This window comes from Rattus rattus, chromosome 6 (genome assembly GCF_011064425.1).
Source record: "Rattus rattus isolate New Zealand chromosome 6, Rrattus_CSIRO_v1, whole genome shotgun sequence".
In the NCBI taxonomy this organism is placed as follows: Eukaryota; Metazoa; Chordata; class Mammalia; order Rodentia; family Muridae; genus Rattus; species Rattus rattus.
In genome coordinates this window covers 73,580,540-73,607,926 of record NC_046159.1, presented here as the reverse complement: position 1 = coordinate 73,607,926, position 27,387 = coordinate 73,580,540, and the positions used below count along the sequence as shown (strand labels likewise).

Here is a 27,387-nt window from a genome sequence, read left to right as displayed (position 1 = left end):
CATTTGGTAAGTAGTTATTTAATGACCATTGTCTTCACACACTCCTGATTCACATACCCCCTGATTCAACGCCTGTCAAGACTTCTTAAACTATGTAATAAAGCAGAAATACCCAATTCGCCAGTAATTTTTTTTCTTCCTTTTTATTCGTTAGGTGCTAAATCTCATGCTTCCCCGTTTGAGCAAGAAAAAGGTGGATGCTATCATCTCAGAGGCACAAGATGCAGAGTATAAACTCGAGTTCGTGCCAAGCACCACCATCGAGTACGTTAACAGCTTAGTGTTCCTTGACGAAATTCAGGAGCGGGTAAGTTGATTGTTCCCTGGGAATTTATTGTCTCAAGAAAAATAAGAGATTGAGTGTCAGGAAACAGTTGCCTAAATAAGAGAGACACTTCAGGCCTGGGAAACGATGCCCTGTGTGGTTAACAGCAGCTAACCTTTACCAAGTTCTAACCACTCTGCAGGCATTGCATCAAATTTGGCCTTAATTTCAATCCTCACTAATACTGTAGCTGAGGAAACAAATGAAAATAGGCTGTAATCCAAGGTCACGGGACTTGTATGGAGTAAAGCTGGAGTTGGAATCTGAGCGTCTTTGACCACAAAGCCAATATTCTCAAGCACAGTGCAGTTCTACTCTGCAGTAAGTGGTAACAGGGATGTGGGTCCTCATGAAGGTTGAAATCCTTTAGCCCTACAACTACACATAAGCTCAAGATTTTCTGTTTAAAGTGGGGGAAAAAAGCAATTCAAACCAGCTTAGGTAGAGACATCTGCATTCCTGTGTGTGCCTCTCTTGCTTGCTCTCCCCCCTAGAAACCTGATTTTCCCGCCTTGGGCTCGTTCCTGTGACAGCATTATAGCATTTGGCTCCAATGATTAATTTTCCCTAAACTCATTACTCTCGGTTTGGCTTTGAAGTAGATATAAATCACTTTCTGAAGTATCAGAATTTGAAGAAGTGTCACAGAGTAAAAAATCGGCTATGGGTTAGTGACAGAGCTAACAGTAAAGCCCCCTTCGCTTGCCTGCAAAGGAGCAGCCTGTTTATTTCTGGAACAGTCCCTCACCAAAGAGGCAGGTAATCGTGGTTTTTAGTCAGACTTGCTGCATCCCTGATGACCAAAGTCAACAAATGTATCATTACGTGTGCATTTTTGTGTTTGGACAAAGAACCAACCCAAATGGAGTCCCCATTTAAGGATTCAGGGCTGTCTCATGGAAGCTCCCCTCTTCTATCCTGAGTGTAACTAGGTTCAGAATCTGCACATGGACAGGGCAGGGTGGCTATAGTCCTCCCTCTCCGTCTGTCCTCTCTGCTTCTCTTTGCGGGTCATTTCACTTCTTTCTCCAACAGATATGTGGCTGCTCCTTCATCAACTAGTAGCAAACATGGCTACCAGGAGCCCCCACCCCCAACCCCAGCCCCACCCCAGGGCAGGTATAAGTCTAGCCAACCCTCAAAAGAAGTATGACTGATTTTCTTTTGTAGAGAGGATTAATTATGACTATTTATAACTAGCTTCAGGTGCTAGATACTTTGCCGAAAGCTACCCAAACCCACGTGAATTACTTAGAAAATGGGGCTGGAGAGATACATGGCTCAGAAGTAAAAAGGGATCGGTGCTCTGCTCTTCTAGAGGACCTGAATTCTTATATCAAACAGCTCACAACTGCCTGTAACTCTAGCTCCAGAGGATCTAGACACCTGCTTCTGGCCTCCTCAAAGACACACACACACACACACACACACAAACACACACACACACACACACACACACACACACACACACGTACCAAATAATAAACTGTTAATAAAAGAAAGTGGAAAATGCATTCTAAGTTTGTCTGAGATTTTCTGGAAGCTATGGGAAGATAAAAGGGATGAGAAGAGGGGACAAGAGGAGCACAGGGAAAACAAACGGGTCTTTCCTTCATCTCTGATCTCCCCTCATCTCTGGAAAACAGCTTCCCACGGAGGCAGACCACCAGCAGAGCAGAGCCCGGGTGTTTGTTGAAAAGTCACAACCTTAGACACCTTGCTTAGGCCTCGTAAGTCAGAAACTCTAGGAGGGGCACATCAGCCTAGGTGAATGTGCTTCCTGACGCCATTTCCGTACAAGCTTCAGGCTCAGAACTGTGCTCCACAAACTTCCCTGCAGTTAAGGTTTCATGTTACAGAAGTGTAGTCAGCTTCTACACAAAAACAGCTAGCCTCGGTCATACCCACGGCTAACTATGGCTGTATGACCAAGGTCAGTTGGAACTGTGTTCTCCAGGTCCAACTGTGTGTACACAGCAGCTTATAGAACCCTGTGAGTTAGAGGTGAGGGATTTCCTCTAAGCTGCAGAATCACTTGTAGAAAACTAGAGAACACAGGAAATACACCGTCCACTGAAAGTAGGCCAGCAAGGTTGCTAAGTCATCATTTGGACTGCGGTAAAATAGTTTAGTGAATCACAGTGAGGCTCACCGTAGATCTGGGTTCTGAACCTGTGAACCAGGACCATGGCCTGTGCAAACTTCCGGGGCCGCTCCAGAGTGACCGCTGCTCAGTACATGTCCCTGACACTCATATGTAAACAATCACAGCATATATGGTCTTAGAAACTGGGTGACACTGTTTAATGCAGCAAGGAACAGGAAATGGAAAGAGAGGGAGAGAGAGGGAGAGAGAGGGAGGGAGGGAGAGGGAGAGAGATGCTGATTTTACTTCATAAAACTATTCAATTGTACTCAACTCTGACCATTTACCTCCTGGCCAAATTATCCAATTACTTATACTGTAGCAATGCTTGTATTTATCATGTGACCAGCTTCAGCCAATTGGATGGCCTTGCCAAATGCACCCAGGAATTTACAATTAACACTTGGATGTTCATATTTCACAGGCGTGTTTCCTATTAGAAAACACTAATACTCCACTGTTTCCTGACTGATGTTTCTATGTAGATTGAAACCCTGGAGGAGGAAGGGAATACAGTGGTTCAGATGTACAAGCTCATCGAACAATATCAGGTGCACACACCCCCTGAAGACTTTGCCGTTTTCGCCACTATGAAGCCATCCATAACTGCGGTGCGGAACGCCATTGACAAATCTGTGGGTGATCGAGAATCCAGCATCAAACAGTTTTGTCTGCACTTGGGTCGGGATCTGGAAGATCTCAACAATGAAGTGAATGAGGTGAAGCTGCTGGCACAGGTGAGCAGAGCGATCTCTCCAGGGACTGCTCCCGTCTGACCATTACGGGATTCTAGAACTCAGGCAGAACCAACAAAGAAAAGTCATACGCATTCACAACGTGCGTCATTACGTACACGATAGAATTTATTAAGCTGATTAATCTGCCCATCACATCCCATTCTTATTGTTTTGTGATGAGAACTTTAAAGCTTATTCTTCCGGTCATTTAGAGACTATATTCCATTACAGCAGGTTCTTTTCCTGTTTTATTCTAAACAACTCCCTAAGCTGCTATTTAAGACTTTGTCATTTCAGAATCTCTCTTACAATGTACTGAATGAGTTCCAGGCTACCGTAAGCTGAGTCTGTGCTTAACGTTCAATTATCTTCCTCAATTATCTGTTTGGTATTTAGTATTTTGAAACAAGTGTGTGTACTGTTTGCTAACTCATTTTATAGCTGATGTTACAGTGTAAAATTTGTTGAGGATATTGGCAAATTTCCCCTAAATATTAGCCATAATATAAATTGGTAGAGATTGTTTAACTTGCATCATTTTTTTAGAGAAAACTTTCAGAAATTAGACCACACATCTAGGTGATTTTTAACTAACATATATCTGGAAGCAAGATTTTTTTAAATGATTCATTATTTTATTATCATTGGCTAAATCTTAGTACTGAATTATAAAACCATAATAGGAATTTGAAAATAGAAAAATGCTCGTCAATAAAAGACTGATAAAGTACATTCATGTAGATATCCTCAAAGGAGCATAATGTATTAACAGTTACAACATACATTGGTATTAACATGGAGACATTGAAACCAGCTAACGCCAAATGTGTCCTGTTGGGCAAGCCTGGTTCTAAAAACTTGATATTGTTGTTGCTTTTATATTGAAGCTTTATAAAATTTTCTGAATAGAGCAGATGTATATGACTATACTAACTGTACTCTTTGGAGAATTATCAGTAAAGGAACACATTTGTGTTCCTCTATCAAGAACAAAATACCAGCACATGCCTCATGTGTAATGGTACATTTTAAATCACACACACACACACACACACACACACACACACACACACACACACACACACCACTCACTGCAGCCTGGGGATCACTAATTAGTCCATCACCTATAGAGGGTTTAAATAGATTCCCTTTCATTCTTGGGCAAAGAACTATAATCTATAATTTATTCTATTCTACAAATAACACCATTTGCTATCAAGACCCTCCCCTAAACAACACATACACTCCCACTGGTGGAGGTTGGAGAGAAAACCTAAAGGTGATAACCAATGATTATTGGGAGAACTGGGGAGCCAGATGTTTGAAGGCCAGGTAGAGAAAGTCATGGATTACTGGGACTGAGCTCTGGCAGAACTGATGGCTTTTAGCAATGGGTACTAGCATGGTGCTTAAGGAAACAGCTAGGATCATTAGCTAAAACTTTCCAGGAAAACCAGGTTCAGCTCAGCCTTGACAAGGGCACCAGTGCCCACATAAGCAGCTTCTGCCGTGACAGTCCTATTGGTATTTTCTAATATAGGACACATTGCTATTTTAATGAGAGGCCACACTAGGCAAGAGATAGATTATCTGGTCCCCAAGTGATGGCTATAATAGTTCTTAGATTTTTGCCATTTTCTCAGAAGCTGATGAACTTAGTATTTCCATTGTTCCTGAACCATTCTATGCCCATTTTCTGGATATTTAACTCCTAAATGTCATCCAAATATTTGCCTTAAGGCATATGGTTTAACTTATATATTCTTCATTTTCTCTCTTCATTTCTGTGATTACACATATGCATATTGTACAGTATTATATATTTATGTTTTACATGTTTTAGGTACTGTGTATATACTCTCACAGTTCCTGTTTAATAATTCCCATAGTTTGATATTTCCTAAATTATTTAATAAATAACCAGTCTTATTGCTCGATTGCTATGAAAAGACACCATGACCAAGGCAACTCTTCTAAAAGAAAGCATTTAGTTGGGGCCTCAGTTACAGTTTCAGAGTATTAGTCCATTGTCATTATGGTAGGAAGCATGGCGGCAGATAGGCAGGCATGGGATTGGTGCTTACATCCTGAGCCACAAGCAGGAAGGCAAAGAGAGGCAGAAATAGCGAACCTGTTATGTGCTTTGAAACCTGAAACCCCACCCCTCATTTACATACCCCCTCCCACACATCCTAGCCCTTCTAATTTTTCTCAAACAGTTCACCAATCAGAGACTAAGCGTGCAAATTTATGAGCCTCTAGGGCTGCCCTTATCTAAAGCTTCCAGGATCCAAACAGGAGGATGGGTGTCCTTGCCCTTACCCATGGTTCTTAAAGAAGCCTTGTGATAACTTTGGAGTGGTAAAGGGAAATGGTGTCTTGTTACAGTGCCTGGGTACAGCAGGTAGCCTGGTGCCTCTCTCCATCCCCTTTTCTCTCCCAGGAAGGCCATAGAAACCACTGTTTCTCTTGGCCAACCATGGCACATCAACTAAAAAACGTACTCTAATGCTTTCCACCATTTCAGTCTTAGAGATGACCATCAGGACATTTTCTGACAGTAGCTCATAACCTCCCCACCCCAGGGTGCTGCTGCATAGCTGCTTGGTCTGCTGGGAACTCACACACATTTGGTACCAGAAGCACACTGTGAGAAAATACTGAGAGAATCTGATTTTCCTTACCCTCTCTCCTAATTCAAAGCATTTTCTGTTGTTTTATTTTGAAAAGGCAACTTTCTTTATGTCACAACTGTCTTTTTTCTCCCCTGACATATTCAGATCACCACAGCATTTTTTTTTTCAAGTAGGAAATGAAGGAGACTGTACTAGGTTCTATCTTATGATAGTGTTTGTATGTGGGGGAACCCTGGGGGGTGTAGAGTGGGCACACATGAGCCAGGGCACAGGTACATGAAGGTCAGAAGGCATCTTGTACCCTTGTACCTGTATTATGATTCGAATCCCAGGGATCGAACTCAAGTCATTAGGGCTGGAAGTGAGTGCCTTTACCCACTGAGCAATCTTGCCAGCCTCTACATTCTGTTTTAAAAACAGTGTTAGGTCCCTGTTCCATGTCTTTCTACAATTCTCTACTTTTCCTATGCTGATACATAACATTAAAAAAAAACAACCATTTTTTAAAACACATTTCTAAGAGGCAGAGAGAAAGAGAATTAAGGCAAATGCATTTTTGGAAACACATCTCTTGATCCACCTAATCGTCATGAACAAATAAGCTGCCTAACCAGAAACCATGTTGACTTTACAGGATCCACAGATCTTGGATATTAGTGCTGACCCGGAGAAAATAAAGACGATGCTGAGTGACCTGCAGTCCGTTCTGGATGACCTTCAGAAACGCGCCTTTCAGTACAAATCCTACCAGAAGAATTTCAAGGTAACTGCAGCTGTTCACCTCTGCTTCTGCAGTGCATGCACACACGCATTTATGCATACGTCCTCTCAACAATGTGACCAGAATGACTCAGGGGACACAAGCACACGAGAGGGCTGGAGACATGGCAGGCAAAGTGCTCCGTACATAAATGTGAAGACATGAGTTTGGATCTCCCACACTAGCACCCAAGTGAAAGCCAGAAGGATGTAGCAGCCTGCCTGTTATCCCAGTAATCGGGAGGTGGAGACAGGGTATCCCTGGGGCAAGTTTGCTAGCTGGACTAGAAGAACTGGCAAGTTCTGGGTTCAGTGCTTCAAAATAGGAGGCAGATAGCAATCCAGGAATGTCTGGCATCAACAGTGGGCCTCTACATGCACATGTGCACACAAACACACATATGCATGTGTACTGAAAACACATATGTACACAAAAATATTAGTATACACGAGAGACAAAATATCCTCTTGTTATGGGAAATTCTCAACCAACCCCCCTCCCTGCAGTTTCTATGTTAAAATGTGCATGCATTTCAAAATGTGGTTAATTAAAGCCCCCTAGCTTTTCTTAAGTAAAATTCAAGCTTCTTGGGCATTTGGATGCATTTTGATCCACAAGCTTTGCCTGACTTGTCCTGGTATTCCATGAAAGAAGAAGATAAGATGGGTCCCAAAATGTAGGTTCGGAAGGCTAAGGGTGAAAAGAGAGAAAGAGGAGACCAAAGAGATGCTCACGCCTTAAACAGAGAGCAACAAGGTAAATGAAAGAAAAGTGAACGTGCAGGAGGGCGCCTGCCCCTTGGCGACACACCTGCTCACTCCAGAGTCCTTAGGCAGAGTCTACTCCCGAGGCCAGAGCTTAGTAAAACCACGTGAAGAGCAACCTGCTTAGTGCCAGGCCATGAGACAGATGTAGGACCTGAGTGAGGGATAAAGCCCATATGGAAGCACAGAAGACCATAGAAAACTGAAGCAATCGTGAGCAGACAGAATGATGCTGGAGCACCGCAGCGCTGCAGAGCCACGGACACTAAACCAGGATTCTCCTGGCCCAGAAGCCGACATGTAGGTCAGCGGGGAAAAACAGAGGAGTCAGATAAACCCACACAACCACAGCCACCCTGCTTTTGGCAGAAACACCAAAAACATACATTGGAGGGGGGGAAGGCCTCTTCAAAAAAAATGGTACTATAAGCACTGGGTACCCGCATATTAGAAATAAAACAAGATCCTCATCCTTTACCCTGTACAAAAATCACTTTAAAAAAATGGGTAAAAGACCTCAGCGTAAGGCCTAAAGCTGTCATGGAAAACACTTCAGGATGTCAGCACAGGCGAGGGCTTTCTGGAGAGGACTCTGCTAAGGAAATAAAACCAAGCCTTGACAGGTGAGGCTGCATGAAATTGACGCGCTTCGGCAGAGCAAAGGAAGCGAAGTGAAGGGCAACCCGAGGAATAGGAGAGAAGCTTTGCAACTACATCTGACAAATTCATGTCTAGAACTTATCATGAACTCAAAGTACTACATACACAAAAATAAACAACCTAATAAATGAGATAACGGGGTGAAATGAGAGTTCTTAAATGAAGAAATACAAATGACCAATACTCATACGAAAAATACTCAGCGTCCTTATTCATCAAGGAAGTGACTATTAAAAGTGCATTGCAATCATCTCGCCCTACTCTGAGTGATTACTATTAACCAGACACCAACATGCAACGCTGAGGATATGGGGGAAGAGAGCTCTGATATGCTATGGATAGAAATGCAAATTACGTTAACAGCTATAAAAATTAGCATGGGGCTTCTCAGGCACTAAAAATATAATACAGCTGTGCCACCCCTGGGCATATATCTGAAGGACTCTAACATACTACAGAGATACCTACACACCCATATTTAATACTGCACTACTCACAGTAGTGAAGCTGTAGGATCAGCCCAGATTCTCATCAACAGATAAATGGATGAAGGAAACGTGATATGTATACACCATGGAGTTCTACTCAGCCTTAAGGAAAAATGAAATTATGTCATATCCAGGAAAAATGGATGGAAACCATCATAGTAATTGAAATAAGTCAAAACCACAAATACCATGGGTTTCCCCTAGTTCGTGAATTCTAACTTCTATATAGATAGCATTTAAAAAATGCAGGTATCTGACCAGAAGGGAGATGGGGAAAAGGAGATTATCAGGAAGGAAAGAGAAAGAATATAAGGCAGTACACGGGAGTAGAAATGCTCACGGGGCTTGAAAGAAATTACAATGAACATAAGCCAGTTAAGGAAATAAGCAAAAAACAAAACAAAACAAAACAAAACAGGGCCTGGGAGATGATTCGAGGTTGAGAGCTCACACTGCTCTTGCAGAGGCTCTGAGTTCCGTTCCTAGTACCCAGACTGGGTGACTCACAACTACCTGGGAAATCTGACCTGTTTGGGTACCTGCACTCATGTGCACAAATCCACATGGAGACACACATAATTAAAAAATGAAACAGAATTTTAAAAACAAGAGAAAGGGAGGGGGAAAGGGTTAAGGAATGGCTCAGCCAGGAAAGAGGGTTTGTTTGTTTGTTGCGTGCAAGCACAATAACATGAGTTTTATCCTTAGATCTCATGACTTAAAGAATCTACAAGTATAACACATCCTAGAGCTAGGGGGGCAAAAACACCTAGATCCCTGGACACTCTGGTCAGCCAATGTGAGCTACTTGGTAAATTCCAGGCCAGTGAGAGACTTTGTACAGAAGCAATTAATCAGCTGGTTAGTTAGTTAGTTAGTTAGTTAGTTAGTTATAACCTGAAAAGAAGCCCTCTCACTTCAACACACATGCATACACTCATGCATATGCACAAACATGAATACACACATGCACACAGGCACACTGAAAAGGAAAGAAAAATCAAATTATGTCATAAGCAACATAGACTAGCCTGCACAATATTTCCCTTAGTGACAGGAGTCAATCACAGAAGATCAAGTAGTGTGTGAAATATGTAAAGCACTCTTACCAACGTGGAAATTACCACCGTGATCACTATAGGCTGGGGAACGGAAAGTTGCTTGCTCAGAAAGTATAATTTTTCATAAACATGGAGTCTAAAAGCACTGGAAGTCTGCTACTAATGTTTTTAACACAGCATAGTTAACAGTACTATATGCATAAAGATCTCCTCAAAAAGTAGATCTCATGTTACATGTTTTTACCATAATATTGGGGGGGGTATCTAAAGAAAAACAATGGAATGAGCAATTGCTCAGTGGGGACAAGTATGAGGACTGAGTTCAGATTCCACAAATCCATGGGAAGCCAACGCAATCCCAAGGCCCCTCCAACAAGATAGGAAGCCAAGACAGGATAATCCCCGGAGGCTCCCGGGGCAAGTAGCCTGGTGTATGCAGTGGCAAACAACAGAACAACAGATCCCTTTTCAAACAAGGCGGAAGGTAGGATCAACACCACACTCTGTCCTTTAATCTCCACACACGCCACCAGTTTATGACACACGCACTCAAAAGCAATCACGTGCTCATGTCCCCCTCATACCTACAGAGCTGAGAGTTCTACATCTGGATCAGCAGGCATCAGGAGAGAGAGAGAGAGAGAGAGAGAGAGAGAGAGAGAGAGAGAGAGAGAGAGAATATGAGATGAGCCTGGCTTGAGCATCTGAAACCTCTAAGCCCACACCCAGTGACACATTTCATCCAACAAGGCCACACCTCCTAATAGTATCACTCCCTATGGGGGCCATTTTCATTGAAACCACCACATCCCCAATACCAATGCTCTAGTTTAATCACAGAATCCAACCGTCTCTGTTCAGTCAGTTCAATGGAAGCTTCCTCACATCCAATCCAAAGCAGTGTTTACATGATTTTTCATGAAAACACCTTCAGGAGTTGGAGAGATGGCTCCACGGTTAAAAGCACCCACTGCTCTTCCAGAGGATAGGTCTTCAATTCTCAGCACGCACAATGGATGACCTATAACTCCAGGGAATCAGATGACCTTTTCTGGTCTTCAAGATCACCCACACCTCCCCACCCATATACACAAATCAACAAACAAGGTAATAAAAACTAAAAGGCCTTCAGGATGTCTTCATTCTTCCTTCCCACAAGGTGGCTCCACACTCCATGTGCTTAGAAACCGAGAGGTTGTTCTGTGATCTTAAACCTCCCACCTTCCCTCCAGCAGCCACCACATACATAGGTTCCTCTTCCATCACCAGAGCTTAGGAGCCCAGAGGCGAAGCAGCCAATATGAAGATTCATCTGTTTCCCCACCACCATCCCCACCAAAGACCAAGCATCCAAAACGGAATACTCCAATGCTCTCCAACAGTGGTCCTGTTCAGGATATGTAAGGTGTAAGAAAATGCCATGTGATACTTTCTCTAATGAAAAGCTATACTGTATGCAGTATTTCATAGGGCTTTTAGCTTTTGGTGGCCACACCCTTACCTTTTCTTTCCTCATTTAGGAACCACATTCCTCCAGGAAATCACAGCATCAAAAGTTGCCTGGAGGACAAGTTGTTCTGTCTGAAATCTAAGTCCCGCATCTTGGTTCTTGTATTTTAAAGGTGGAAGTGTCCAAGTTTGATGCATTGGAAGAAGTCTGTGCTGAACTGAGGCTCAAACAACTGCTCTGGGATTCCTTGTCTGAATGGGATAAACTCCAGCAGGAGTGGCTAAAGGTAGGGGGAAACAGCTCTCGGTAGTTGTATTTTTTTATTAATTCCTAAATATTAAAAATATGAAATATATTTCAATTATCTAGTGTCTTCTGATAATCAATGAAATATGTACTTCAATATTCAGAAAGTTGAATTTACATACCTGACATGGGAAAAATATAGCTATGATGGTGTTGAAACTAGCAAATAAGAAAAAATAGCTTTATATCCGTGTTCGTATTTCATGTGTCCATTTTTACATTCCAGAGGAACTCAACATACGCGATTCCTTTGGAGCAGTGGTCACGAAACCTGGGCTTTCGCTTCAGTTTCATTGGCCATTGTCAGTAGGATCGAGGCACGACTAGTCACTGGATGCCTCTGTCATGTTGACCCACTTAGAGAAAGTGGGGAAGAGGTTTTGGAACCTGAAATTTTCCATTTTCTCTTCTGTTTAAGACTATAAACTATTTCCATTACAGTGTCACTTAATGTGTCAATTGCATTGCTATGCATAATGCAAAGTATGATTTTATGGAAACCAATCAGTCTTCTGATTAAATATAAGAGGCCCTTTGTTGTTAAATGATACGAGGCAAAAACTCTTCTTACAAAGCAGAGTTCCTGACACCTTTGTTTAAGAGGGCTTCGTGGTGCAAGTGTCCAAGGGCCATGGGATACGATATCTAACTGCAATGTCACTTCTAAACACAGTGTTACCATGAAACATCCCAGGGTTCTGGAGGATTTTACTTGTGATGTACTCACTTTAGAGATCTGTTAGCTTAGGCTTCTGTTCTTAGTGTCCTTGATGGAAGGACGCCATTTTGTTCATACTGCTAGGATAGAATGAGAGGAGTACTCTCGGTAGTGAACTCATCCGTGGAGTCTAGTATGACAGCCACTATGACTCTGTTTCAAGGATCTGCCTGTATTCAAAACTTGAAAAGGAAGCAGAAGATGTGAGCACCTTCCAGTGTGATCAGCTTTCAAGTATCACTCTCTCAAATATGGCAGGGATGTGTGGAAAATACCTTCTGTTTCACAAACACTTTGCACTCCTCAATCTTCCTACCTAGGTAATGCTTATAACCAGAGGCCATATGTCTAAATCAAAAACCAAATGACACAGGAAATGTATTCCAGATGATGGAAGAGCCAGAGGGGCATTTAACAAAAAAAAACATTTTATTGATTCTCTGTGAGTTTCACATCATGTACCCCAGTCCTACTCCTCTCCCCATACTCTCATATCCACCTCTGTCCTTGCAACCTCCCCACCCTCCCCCACAAAAAACCACACAAACAAACAATAAGCAAAACAAAACATAGAAAACATCTCATCATGAAAGCTGTAGTGTATCACAGTGTGTCCCACAGTGTACCCCTCTGTCCACACATCGTCATTTGCAAATGTTCATTGCAATGAACTGGTTTGAGGTCTCTTCCTTCTGTGACACCATCTATATTGGATCCTCACTGGGTCTCCTCCCAGTCATCCTGTTGTCACCCTGTGTCATGGAGATCCTGCCCCAACAGTTAGTTCACAGATGATGTAGATTTAGGCGTGGACCAACTCAAAGCCCTGGATCTGGGCCTAGGTGACAGCTGAGTGGTCAGCCCACTGGCTCTCCTTAGCCATACCACCAGGGGGAGCTCTCCAGCACTGCTCCGTCTGGCCACTCAGTGCCACCATAGGCAAGAGGCAGAGACAGCTCTCTTGCTGCTATGTTCTCAGGACTGGCTCACCCCCATCTATGCCTCCAGACCCAGCTACACCATGCTGCCAGGTTGAGGCTCAGGGCTCACTCTCCCAAGTGCTGCAAGTGGCAAGGGCCTGGGAGAGCTCTCCTACACTCACACCCTCAGGGCTGTCTCATCCGTGCCTCATCAGCAGGGCCATCTCCACAGTGTTGCCAGGCAACACAACGCTCAGGGCCCACTCTCCCAAGTGCTATAGACAGGAGGGGCAGGGATAGCTCTCCCACTCCCATGACCTCTGGGACAGCTCTCCTGACTATTGCAGGTGGAAGGGGCAAGCTAGGGAGGGCACCATCCCTATGCCCACTCAACCTCACAATCCACCAGCTCTCCCCAGCTCTTTCCCTCATACCCAGCCTCACTGTGCTGCCTGGGGAGGTACAGGACCTCACTCTCCTGAGTGGCACAGCTGTTGAGGGGTGGGGCTAGTTCTGCACAGCCCCTGGACATCCACATGGTCTAGGCAGCCTTGGGGACTATGGGGACAGCTCTGGTCTTTATTGGTAATTTGAGGATCACAGTATTGACAGCAAAGAAGACAATGCTAGGAAAGGAATTAGCAGTTGGCATTATGAATGGCTGTTTCTAAACCTACAGATTTGCTTTGGTTTAAAATTTGGAGTGCCAGGAAAATTCAAATGAAAGTAAACTTTTATACTACTTAAGCTTGACATTTATTGTGTGCTTTATCTGTTTTGTTTTGTTTTTTTTTTTTTTAATCCCACAGTCCAAATTTGACTGCTTGGACCCAGAGGTCCTAAACGGTCAAGTCACTAAATACGCTAAATTTGTGACCCAGCTGGAAAAGGGCTTGCCACCTAACAGTGTGGTGCCCCAGCTCAAACAGAAGGTGGAAAGAATGAAAGAAAAGGTAAGGCAGGGCGAGGGGAATCATTTCAGAACCAAACTCAGACGCCCTGGGGATTTGTTTGCAGGAAAAAGAAATAACAGTCCAGTGTGGTAAATTGTGCAATGGAGTATAATGATTACAAGAGACACTCGGGGTCTGGTACATGACAGGCAAAGTCAGGATCCCCTCAGCACATAGGCAGCAAATACGCCTGGTGCACACAGCCTGGTCCATTTGCACTATTGTTCCTCACAGCGAGGCATCATCCAGATGCATTCCATGTGGAAAAAGTCCTGGAAGCCAGGCAGTGCACGTAAAGGGATGGTTTGGAAACTTGGCGTTGCAACCAAGCCAGTCCTTAAAGGGGAGAAAGGGATTGGGTGAGCCCGCTCAGCTGGTCCGAGGCGCTTGCAGCCAGTTGACCTCCCCATACTGACCTTGCCAGCCATCCCCCTCTTCCACTGAGACCTCTAACAAATTCACTGTAGTTAATTTAAAAGCGCTATTCCCAACATGTGCACCACTTCTGAGTTTGATTCCGATCACTGTTGACTCTCGGGCGTATTTCCTTCTGGTCATTTTGCTCTGCTGTGTGCCTTTTTGTTTTTTGTTTGTTTTATTTGGTTGTTGTTGAAATGCAGACATCTTCTGCAGCAGCAAGTGATCGCCGAGGCTTGTGGTCTGCAATCTTGGAGATGAGCATTTTCCTCTGTTTACCTCTTTGTGTGCTGGGTTGTATCAGTCCCAGTTAGGAGTTCAGCTGGCTTGAGATTTGACTGTGCTCTAGTCTGCCTCACTGCACCTTGGGCCTGTATTTTCTAGCGATACCTACTGTTTCTCGAGTGAGCTGGGTCCCAGAGGCTGCCTTCAGCTTCTTTCTCCTGGACCTACGCCTTCCTATTTTCTTGTGCCCAACTGAGAATCGTTTCCTGCAGCTTTCCACTCCACATGTGGCAAATGATAGCCTGTGGGAGAGGCTCTGTCCTCAAGATTGGCTCCACCCAGTGAGGTGCTCTGTTCTGGCCTCTGCTCTAGTCTTCAGAGAAACATGTGACTACCACTTTCTCCAAGTTTTTGAATTAGTTAAGTGCCCTGAAACTCAATGTTCTCACAGTCTTACTAAAATCCCTTCATTTGCATCCTTCTCCTGAATTTCCTTTTCTATAGAAATGAGGGTGCTGTTTTCAACTCTCTATAGGTTGAAATGCTATAGGTTGAAATGCGTTTTGACCAATTCCACCCATCATTCCTCCCCTCCAACGTCTCTCAGATTCCCACCGCATTGCCTCCCCAACCTTACGCACTCTTTTTCAGACATTGAGTCTGATAAATGCCACCCGTATGTTCATGGGTCAAGGACCACTCGGTGTATCATGGGTGACCTGTGCAGGACCACATCCCCACTCTCAGAAGCCAGCAGCTACCAACGGCTCCTCTGGTAGAGCTGGGGTACCCTGAGCCCCTCCCCCATCCATGCTGGAGTGTTTGCAGGCATGACCATAGGTCAGTCCTGCACATGCTGTACTCTTTACAGAGGCAGCGCCTCTGAAAATGTCTGTCTTCCAGCTTCCTGTGATCAATGATTTGAGGAACCCAACACTGAAACCTCGGCATTGGTCAGCCATTGAACAAACCGTTGATGCCCTCCTAGTGGACATTGAAATTCCGCTGACCTTAGAGAGGCTGTCCGAACTACACGTCTTTGATTTTGCTCAAGAAATCCAGGACATATCTGGACAGGCTTCTGGGGAAGCTGCCTTAGAGATAATTCTTAAGAAGGTAAGTCAAGGAAAAGCCAGGCACAGTGGTGTGGCTTTTTCATGTCCCATTTTAACACCAGGGAAATGGAGCCAGGATGATGGGTCCCTGGGGCTCATGGGACAGTCAACCTAGCCGACTTAGAAAGTTCCAGCCCAATCAGAGGCCATGGCAATAAACAAACAAATAAATAAGAAATGGCCTCTGCATGCACATGTGTGTATATGTGCCCACATACACATACCCACATAAACACACATGTAGTATCCACACACAAAATGTGAAATGTAAAGGTTTCTGGTTAAAACATGAAGATTCCTAAGATCTGTGTTATCTGGGTGGGATTTTCAGCATCACAAGCAACAGCCTTTGCTGTCCTCTTGCATGCGCCATTTGGTATGATATATTCAGTCTACAGCCCAGCCAGAACTCACAGCAACAAGGTTGGCTACTGCTGGCTTTTATGAAGAACTGCATGTTAGAGATTTTTTTAACAAAAAATATATTATTTTCTGAACTCCCAGAGAAGGTTAGGCTGGGCTAATTGCCTTAAAATAGATTGAGAAGACTTTCCTACTTATAATGCTAAATCCTTATCCTAACCATGCATGCCTACCTGCCGGGTGTCTAAGTAAAATGAACATTTCCCTCCGCTTACAAGCGTAAGGCACACATTATCAGCGGCATCTCATCTGTATTAAGAACAGTCAGAGGAAACCAAGAACATTAGTGGCTTCTGACTAAGAAAAGGGTCTTGAGAATGTCAAGGGTCATAAGGAGGGGAGTAGGGTAGTTACAGTTCCCTCTTATTTCATTCCGCGAGCCTTTATTGTGCATCTGGACACTCATGAATTAGATATCCCAATGCTTAAACTATCTCCAAGGTGGAAGACTCTTGGAAAACGACAGAATTTGTCATTCTTCCTCACCGTGACTCGAAGGACGTATTTATCCTGGGTGGCACAGATGACATACAGGTACGTAATTGGGTTACGGGATATTTGTGGTAAGTCAGGCATGGTGGCTCCTGCCTGTAATCTCCGTGTCTGAGAATCAACGGCAGGAGGATTACTATAGGTTCAAGGCCAGCCTGAGCTACATAACAAATTCTAAATGAGCCAGGGATAGACAATAAGACTGCCTCAAAATAAAGAAGGAAAGAAGGAGGAGGAGAGGGAGGAGGAAGGACAGAGGAGAGCAGTTTTGTGATAGAAGTCCTGACCATGCCTCCTGCAGCTTCTGTGACAGATTAAGGTGAGGAAATGAACTACGAGCCACTAAGGAAAAGCTAATTTGGAAAACAAGATGTAAATAACTGACACAAATACTTAGTCACAAATATTGACCAAAGTAATAAAATGGGGTGTGTGTGTGTGTGTGTGTGTGTGTGTGTGTGTGCGCGCGCGCGCACGCGCGCACATGAGCACACAGGAGTTCCAGGCCTATAGTTGAGGAATTAAGTGGTCAGTTATGTGTGAAGTGATAGAAGAGTCCTTCCTAGACTCTTGCTGCCAGGACAACCGACATTAAAGATGGAAGATGGAGAAGGGAGTAGGTGGAACTTAAAGCACTGCAAAATAGCATGCACGAGCATTTCACGTGCACTGCAAAATAGCATGCACGAGCATTTCACGTGCACTGCAAAATAGCATGCACGAGCATTTCACGTGCACTGCAAAATAACATGCATGAGCATTTCACGTGCACTGCAAAATAACATGCATGAGCATTTTACGTGCACAGCTGGATGGGAAGTTAAACTCACTTTTATCTATTTAGGTAGATAAAATCTAAGCCATGTGCTCAGAGCATTAAGTCATTTAAAATCTAAAGGCAAAGGGAAGGAGTCCTACAGCCCAACTTAAAGGTATAGCCATGTCGTAAGAATGGACAAAAGGCAGAGGTAGAAATGAAATTGTTAGTAGAGGGCAAAATCAGACATCACGCTATGCGTGCAGGTGGGCAAGCCAAGTTATGTGCAGGAGCCAGGAGCCAAGCAGTGCCAGTTAAACAACTCAATTTTTCAGATCAACACTTTTTTTTTTGTTGTTCTTTTTTTCGGAGCTGGGGACCAAACCCAGGGCCTTGCGCTTCCTAGGCAAGCGCTCTACCACTGAGCTAAATCCCCAACCCCAACACATTTTTTTTTAATCCACATGTTTTATGAGGGATGCTGTTGTTTGTGGGGAGCAGTAGGGAGGGGGGCGATGTGAATACTTCCTCTAGAGGATTCAGCTTCATCTTCCTGCAGATGACATAAGGGAAAATAATTATTCATTGATTGCAATCGTTGCAAGCACAGGGCATTTTGAGAGATGAAAGCCTACCAGAGTAACTAAACTGTAAAGGGGATGCCAGTTGCCTAATGTTGAGGGCAAGAGAAGAACATTAAACTAAGCAAACACTTGTGCCATTAATGACTGCAGGATGCGAGGCTCAGAAATGGTTCGGTCAGTAACATTTGCTATACCAGCATTAAGATCTGACTCACTCACTCAAAGAAAAAAAAAGCTGGAATGGAGCAAGGGAGCAAGGAGGTGATGTGTGCTTACTATCCTAGCACTAAAGAGTCAGAGGCATGTGGATCTCTGAGTCCCACAGACCATCCAGTCAAGTCTAAGCAGGGAGTCCTGGATTCCACTGAGGGATCCTGTCTCAAAATCAAAGTTCCTGAGGAACATCACCCTAGGTTGACCTCTGGGCTCCACATGCATGTGCATTCATGAGCATGCACACCCCTATGCACAGGAGTGTGTTCACATGCACACACACACACACACACACACACACACACACACACACACACACACCCTCCACAGGTCTCTTAGTTAAGTGTCCCCCAGTGACCTTTGAGAGAACATACAGGGTTGTAAGCACAAGGAAAAGGAACAAGCTTGGCAGTGTCTGTGTAGGAAGCTGTAGGTGGGGCTACATTATTTGTTCAAATGAGTTATCCTTAAATGGACCCTTGGAATTTGAAATACCTTGAGCTCACAGACTCATGCTTCTGCCCGTGTTCTGGCCTCTGCTCCCCGAAGGTCCTTCTTGACGATAGCACCATCAACGTTGCAACCATCGCCTCATCACGATATGTGGGTCCCCTGAAGACTCGAGTGGATGAATGGCAGAAACAACTTTCCTTGTTTAATCAAACACTGGTAAGTCGGGGAAATTTCAGCTCCTGGACTTTGATCTGGAGGGCTACAAAGCCTTTGGAAATAGTGATTCTGTGGGGCTAGAACGCAGCTCAGTGGTAGAAGGATTGACCAACTGTACAAAGCCCTGGGTTTGTCACACACACACACACACACACACACACACACACACACACACACACACACACACTGTTGTTTTACCATTATATAATTCAGAAGTGTAGGATTCAATTGTTGACATTTTGTTGTGTTCAGAATGAGAAGAAAGCACACAGGCACTTGGCCCGTTTTTATCATTATGCAGCCTACTGTCACGTTTACAGAGTTAAATTAAATACCACGGAACTGGAGTTATACATTTGTTAGCAGCGTAATTATCAGTTAAGTACAATACATCTGGAGTCTCATAGCTGTGTTGGTCAGGAAGTGATCCTGGCTTCTACTGGATCCCTCTGCTCAGGGAATCCCATAGCTGTGATATTCCAAAGATAGGACAATCTAGGTAACTCCTCATTACGATGCTTTCCCTGGGTGGTTCTAGGCTGTGCTTGTATATGTTTGGGAGTCATCATGAACTTGTTGCCTGACCACCCTTCAGACTTCTGCCGGGAAACATCTTGCCTCCCAACAGAATGTTTCCTCTACACGCTTTAAGCATGTTTCATGTGACCCCTCTGGCTTTCCATACAGCCAACTCAGAATAGTCTTCAGTGGAAAGAGAGGGTGGAATCAGGCTGGACAGAATAGTGGGCTCCTTTAGGAAATTTTATTTCAAAGGACCTATAGGGAGATGTGAGCGGCTCCTAAGGGAAAGATGTAGTAGTTCCCGAAGCCACAATCTCCAGTGTAACCAGTGGATATCCGGTTGGAAACTCCATGTTGATAGTCCCATGTTTTTCTCCAGGAAGAGTGGCTGAACTGTCAGAGAAACTGGCTCTACCTAGAAAGTATCTTTAATGCCCCAGATATCCAGAGGCAGCTGCCTGCAGAAGCCAAGATGTTCCTTCAGGTGGATAAGTCATGGAAGGAAATCATGAGGAAGGTCAACCGGCTGCCTAATGCGCTCCGGGCTGCAACTCAGCCAGGTAGAAACTCCAAAACAAACAAGCAGAACAAGGGGGTTCCCTGCTCATCTGACACGTGATCACCTCTAAAATTCTAACTGGCCTGCGGTACATCCAGCAATACACACACACACACACACACACACACACACTTGTTGCAATTCAAGTAACAGATTGAAATTGAAGGTTTTTCCTAGCACATACTAATTATGCATAATAATGAGTTACAGTATGACATTTTATGCATGTGTGTCATGTATTTTAATCATATTCAGCCCCATTACAGTCTCTTGTCCTCATCCCACTCCTGTTGATCTCCCTCTAGCCCCCCCCCACTCCTGTGTCTTTTTGTGCGTGTGAACCAGTGAGTTCAGTGTTATTTACAGGATCATGGCCACCTTGGCCACACCATCCTCCCCCAGCATCAGGGTTGAAATGTTTTAAAAAGCTCTGTTTCTGTCCACAGTCAGTTTCTGGAGCAGATATAAACTCACTGAAGTTTACACTCTATACCTCAGACAGCCTGCTTGTCCTATAACTTAATGGCAGCGTGTGACGATGATGGGCCACAGTCTCAGACACCGTCCCTGCCTAGCAAGGCAACTTTGCAGGCTATGCTCCTTGCTGCAGATTCTTACATAAAAGAGTGGAAAGGAAAACTACTGAATGATTAAAACCAAACACCCACAAAGGCCTTAGGTCTTATAGAATGTGCTCACCCTTGTGGGCCACAGCTACCTTCCAGCTGGCGAAAACACTTCCTTAGCCTCTGCCCCGTTGTTCCTTTTTTCCTCATTGTACCTGTTTGTTTCCTCTCATGTAAGCGTTCTTATAATGCTATAGACCCATGCTATGATCTAGAGTAACCTCCCTTACTATGATCCTTAATTTAATCACACCCATGTTCTTATTTCCATACAAACCCGACAGATCCATAAGTGTGGGGAATTAGGACATCAGCATCTCTGGGACCATTATGCTGCCTGCCACGGCCCCTCCATTGTCATATTCAAACCTTTTTACATGCACAAACAGAGTGGCATTTGATTACAGAGTGACGTCCCAGTCCCCAGAAGACTTGTTATAAAATTATTTTGATAATTTCATATATGAATATAATGTATTTAGATTGTATCTTCTCCCCATTCTCTTCAACTCCATCCCAAACCCACCAATTCCCCAACTTCATATCCTTCCCTTTCCTTTCTTCTTTCCCACTTTCTAGTCGTACCTTCTCCACTACTTCCTTCTTCTTCGTCGTCATTTCCTCCTCCTCCTCCCCCTCCTCCTCCTTCTTCCCCTCTTCCTCCCCCTTCCTCTCCTCTTCCTCCTCTTCCTCCTCCCCTCCTCCTCTTCCTCCCCCTTCCTCTCCTCTTCCTCCTCTTCCTCCTCCCCCTCCTCTTCCTTCCTCTCCTCCTCCCCCCTCCTCCTCCCTTCCTTTCCTCTTCCTTCCCCTTCCCCTCCTCCTCCTTCCCCCCTTCCTCCTTCCCCCCTTCCTCCTTCCCCCCTTCCCCTTCCCCCCCTCCTCCTTCCCCTCCTCCTCCTCCTCCCTTCTCCTCCTCCTCCTCCTCCTCCTCCTCCTCCTTCTTCAATCTCCTATTTAGTGCTGCCCATATCTGAAGGTATCATCTATCAACTGATGAATGGAAAACAGGTCTTTTGAAATAATAAAGAATATAATTCCTAAGTCATATTCTTTGATTTGAAGCCTTAAAAACTTCAAATAAAGAAGTATATGCCTGTAATAAATCTGATTCAAGGTGATGATAAAGCCATGAGAAATTTTAAAGTAGATAAGGGAGTGGCTATGGGTTAGTGTATGTTTGTATGTGTGTGTGTGTGTGTTTGCATACATACGAATATGAATGTATGTGTCCATGTGTATATATATGTATATGTATGTATGTGTGTATGCGCATGTTGTGTAAATGTGTGTATATGTATATCTGTGCATGTGAGTAAACACATGTGTATGTATGTGTGTATGTGTATCTGTGTACATGTGTATATATGTGTATATGTGTATTTATGTGTGTATGTGTATATGTATGTGTGCATGTGTGTACATGTGGGTATGTGTGTATGTATGTATACACACGTGTGTTTATATGTTTGTGCATATGTATGAATATGTATTGTGTATGTATGTGTGTACATGTGTATGAATGTGTATATTTATGTGTATATGTATGTGCATTATGTGTGTTTGAATGTGTATTTGCATGTGTGTGTGTTTGAGTATGTGTATATGTGTGTCTGTATGTGCTATTGGACTTTTCAATGAAATAGCTTTTGAGCAGAAACTTTCAGGAAAGAGTGAGTAAAGTGTATGTGGCCCAGAAGGAGAACTGTTGACAGCAGAGGGAAGAAGGAAGAATGATGCGAGGCTCCTGAGGTAAGTAAGACGGTGCTGAAAATGTTGCCAGATGGAGTCCCATCTGGGCTGGAATGGAGTGCTTGGAGATTGAGTCTTGCTTGAGACAGGAGGCCAAGACCAGTGGGCGTAAGTGGGTGACTGGCCACTAGATGGAGCTGTTGACTACATAGAGTCTCGGAAAACGTGGTACAGCTCTGGGATTTGATTCTTGGGCAGTAGGAAAGGGAAATGTGACCAGTATCAAAGATACAAAGATGAAAAGGCATAGAGGCTGCTACCTAGGGAGTTACAGCTCAATAATGAAGAGTAATGCCCATCACCACACCTAGCATTTAACCATGACAGAAAAGACGCATGTAAGAAACCGACAAGGAGGACTGGAGAAACAGGTTAGTGTCAAAAGCACTAACTGTTCTTCCAGAAGAATGAGGTTCAAATCCCAGCACCCGCATGACAGCTCACAACTGTCTGTAACTTCAAGATCTGATGCCCTCACACAGACACACGCACAGGCAAAGCACTAATGCACAGAAATGAAAAAATAAATTAACATTTTATAAAAGGAAACTGAAAAAGAACAAGAAGGTTCTAGACACTGGCTTACAGCCCCCTAAAAGCAGAGGATACCTTATAAATTATTAAATTAAAAGTACTGTTCTAGTGAGGTCAATATTACAGTTAACTTGAAGAGTAATAATTCTTTTTTTTTTCTTTTCTTTTCTTTTTTTCGGAGCTGGGGACCGAACCCAGGGCCTTGTGCTTGCTAGGCAAGCGCTCTACCACTGAGCTAAATCCCCAACCCCAAGAGTAATAGTTCTTGGGCTGGGAGATGGTTTAGCATTTAAAGCAATGGCCACACAAGGAAGAAAACGAGTTCAGATCCTCAGAACCTGCACAGATACAGGATGATAGTTGTAGCTCACATGTCATCCAACCTTGGAAAGTACTGTAAAACCCAAAGGCAGAGATAGGGAATACTCAGAATGAGCTGAACAGGACTCTCTTAAAACTCTGGGTTTGGCTGAGAGACCCTGAGAAGAAGGTAAAGGAACCATCAAGGAAGTCTTAAAATCAATGTCAAGTCTTGAATACACAGACATGTACATGATTGCCTACACACAGACACACATGGTCACACATGCATGCACAGACACATGTGTACGTGTGTGTGTTCCTGCAAACATGTCTACATACCACATACACATCGCATCCATGAAAAGGGGAATTTTTTAAAGAACTAAGCTTCTTTAACAATACCCCCATTTTATTATTCAGTATTCTACTAAACAAAACAAAGACTTTTAAAATGTTAATATCTTTTGCTTTCATTTAAAATTATATTCTCAATTTTAATACAATTTGGCCAACTTTTTCTAATAGGGCTTCTGGAGACTTTTCAAAACAATAATGCACTACTTGACCAAATTCAGAAATGTCTGGAGGCATATTTAGAGTCAAAGAGAGTTATCTTCCCAAGGTAAGTTCACAAAAACAGCTTGGGATGTCTTGTTGGGGAGTAGACCCATTGAGGATGGCGATAACACCCTCCGACAGCAGAGACCTGGAGAGGAGAGGGCGATGCCCACGCTACCTGCAGACGTGCTTCGTGCTTCAGACTTGGTGCTGGGCAAGCACTGAGCTGTCTCAGTGGTGGAGGAGGGCAAAGCTCACTCTCTGCTGGAGAGTACAGGGAACCCACAGAACACCACTCCCCCCATCGCCCCATCCTTAGCTCTGCAGCCCCTCCAGCCTTAACGCTTCTGTTCCCTGCAGTTAGTGGGGATCCTAGAGTCTTCACCCCTCTCACCATGCGTCCCTGCAAAGCCTGGCAGCTCACTTTGCAGGGTTAGCATGATCTGGAAGTCTAGAGCTTCAGATAAACCCAAGACCGAAACAGTTGCATTTGTCATGCACACTTGCGTTACTTGGCCCTAAGTTTGGTCAGGAATGGACAAGCTTATTGTTTACCCATTTTGCTTCTAATGATATGGAAACACATAAAAGATGTCTTATTTCTACATAAGTATGGCCATGGTAAGGTCGGAAACTGAATGTTGGCAGCATCATGCTCTGTCACTTTTAAGGGCCCGGCAACCACCCATCTGCCTATGGCCTCTTCAATAGTTAATGTGGCTCAAGGACAAGGAAGGCCAACAGGCAAAGAGGTCAGCATTGTAACAGGACCTCATGTTATTAATGATTCTTAGAAAAATCCTTTCTATTCTAGCTATTGGGCCTGAGTATTTGAGATATATCATCATTACCTTTACAAGAACTTCTTTAGAGACACTCAGCCTACCCCCGAGCCCAAAACAAATGTGATTAGAGGCCCCGGGCATCAGCCCAGCAGCATCTTGTCTCTTACAACGACCCAAGGCTGAGCATCTGTCCAGTCACACTCACATTAAGTGCCCTCATCTTGACAGGTTTTACTTCTTGTCAAATGACGAGCTCCTGGAGATTTTGGCCCAGACCCGAAATCCACAGGCTGTGCAGCCTCATCTAAGGAAATGCTTCGACTCCATTTCAAAGCTCGAGTTTGCTCTCATGCCTCCCACAGAAGGGAAAATACCAGGCATTGACACTGAACCAGAAAAGGTCTTCACCAATGACATTCTGGCAATGCTCTCACCTGAGGGAGAACGGGTAAGGTGCCTTAGATTAATAGTTCCCTGTGGATGAACGGGATCGCATGTCTGGGACTGGGGTGCAGGCCCCTTCTTCCCACCCTAGGCTTGCCAGAGACTCCGCTAGCCCAGCACTTTTGAGAAAAGCTGAGATCAAACTCTTACCCTCAGGGAGCTGGAAATCTAATGGGGAAATCGCCCAGCAATTAGAACTCACCGCGATAATTGCAGTGGTCTGTTTGGGGAATGAAGTGGCCACAAGCGATCACGGATTAGCCAGCTCCGCAAAGAGGAACAGTGGCTGGCCAAGAGTGCTGGGCCTTTGCCAGGACACCTATATCAAGACTTATCACCCTCTAATGGTCTCCACAAGATAGCACCACTAGTAGGTGACAGGGACCTTCAGTTGTATGTAAATGACTTAATGCTGCACGCAATGAGCTCTGTGTGAGTTTGCTACTTTAGCTCCTCCAGCGCTGTGTAGCACCAGCGTACGGAGAACACCCACCGAGACAATCACAGTATCAGCAGACTGAAGAACAGGGTAACTGCACAAAGAACACACACACATACACACAGACATACAGAGGCACACACATACATAGAGACACACATACATATAAACACATTCACGTGTGCATCACTGCTGGTGCAGAAGGGCGAAAATGTGAGGATTAAGGATAGGACATTGGGAAAACATGAAAATTCAAAGACAGGTAAAAATGGTTAAGGGAACCCCAAACGAGCAGATACTCACGTTATTGGAAATTGGAGGAGGAGGCATGAGAAGTGTGAAGATGTTCACTGGACCTTTCAGTCGTGGAGACATGGGTGACTGGTGAGAACTTGGGTCAACTTCAGTCTACAGCACTGTGAAGGAAAGGGAAATGGTTAGAGAAATCCATGACATCTGTGGGGAAACCTCTTTCAAGGAGCTAGCCCTAAGAGCATGCCTTTACTAGAAAGCCGTGAAGGACTGGGTTATGTGATGTGATGTCAAAGGCCTCCCCGTTTACAAAGCTCAGCATTTTGTTGTAGAAGTACAACAGGTAGATGGCTTAAAAGCCCCACACAGGACACTCCCTCATCATCCTAATTGCCTCGTAGGTTGGCCTGGGGAAAGGCCTCAAGGCGAGAGGCAATGTGGAAGAATGGCTTGGTAAGGTGGAGGAAGCCATGTTCTCATCTCTCCGCCGCCTGTGCAAAGCTGCCATCGCTGATTACCAGGGGAAACTCAGGACAGAGTGGGTGACCGCTGGCCACCCTTCTCAAGTAATGCTCTTCTTAAATTTCTCTTTGGGAGCCTAGTCGGGTGCATGTAGCACATGTATGAGGGGGGTGTGTCATTGCAAGTGATCATGCACATGTATGAGGGGGGTGTGTCATTGCAGGTGATCCTGCACATGTATGAGGTGGGTGTGTCATTGCAGGTGATCATGCACATGTATGAGGGGGATGTGTCATTGCAAGTGATCCTGCACATGTATGAAGGGGGTGTGTCTTGCAGGTGATCCTGCACATGTATGAGGGGGATATGCTATTGCAGGTGACCCTGCACATGTATGAGGGGGCGTGTTATTGCAGGTGATCCTGACCATTTCTCAGATCATGTGGTGCCGGGATTTGACTGAGAGTCTAGAATGTGAAGATAATCATTTGGAAGCCCTAGAAAAATTTGAACAAGTGAATTTTGAGGTAAGTTCTTTACCAGAGAGGTGCCGGACATGTTGTCATGCAAGATGATCCCCATGAGTTTTTAATTGTGATTAATGCAAATTCACTTTATTCCAGAAGTTCTAATGTGCTGATATGGCGTTCTCACCGAAGCCATTGTATTCTGTTTTTCTTAGCATACTCCCTGGATGCTTATGTAATGTTTGTATGAATGACTATAAACTAGTGGAGAAAGGAACTTAAGAGGAAAAATTAAGGGTTATTTACAATGATTTGCAAATATTTAGACAAAACTGTGTTTACTAGAATCAATGTGGTAGTTCAGACAAGATGTTCCCCCATAGTTTCAGTATTTGAGTGCCGGTCCCCAGTTGGTGGCACTATTTGGGAAGGCTTAGGAGGGGTGGCCTTTTAAAAGGAAGTATGTCACTGGGGCTGGGCTTTGAGGTTTCAAAACCTCATGCTATTCCAGGCGTGAGCTCTCCATTTCATGCTTGGGGTTGAAGATGAGAGCGCTCAGCTTCCCATGTTAGTGACTCTATCTCCACTCTGCCATCATGGACTCCTAGCCTCTGAAACTGTAAGCCCAAACGAATACTTCCTTCTGTAAGTTGCCTCAATAATGGTGTTTTATCACAGCAATTGAAAGGTAACTATTACAACTAGGATTCTTCTCACAGAAATGTATATTTTCATTAAAAATTGTTAAGTGAAGCCAGCATTGTCATGCATGCCTCAAAACACAACGTTGTGGGGCAGAGACAGGTGGATCCTAGGAACTGACTCATTAGCTAGCCAGACTACCACAAAGAACAAACTTTAGTTTCAG

General features: G+C 44.2%; 1 protein-coding gene across 1 annotated transcript in view; it reads left to right on the top strand.

The window, feature by feature from the left end:
* The window catches only part of Dnah6 (dynein axonemal heavy chain 6), a 196,073-nt gene that overhangs the window by 38,465 nt on the left and 130,221 nt on the right, over nt 1-27,387 (top strand). The window contains 13 exon segments of the mRNA XM_032906333.1: nt 155-307; nt 2,957-3,208; nt 6,479-6,607; nt 11,200-11,313; nt 13,781-13,924; nt 15,470-15,682; nt 16,546-16,638; nt 18,700-18,819; nt 19,721-19,901; nt 23,638-23,734; nt 24,684-24,903; nt 25,992-26,156; nt 26,469-26,579. Of these exon segments, the coding sequence (XP_032762224.1) occupies nt 155-307; nt 2,957-3,208; nt 6,479-6,607; nt 11,200-11,313; nt 13,781-13,924; nt 15,470-15,682; nt 16,546-16,638; nt 18,700-18,819; nt 19,721-19,901; nt 23,638-23,734; nt 24,684-24,903; nt 25,992-26,156; nt 26,469-26,579 (1,992 nt within the window).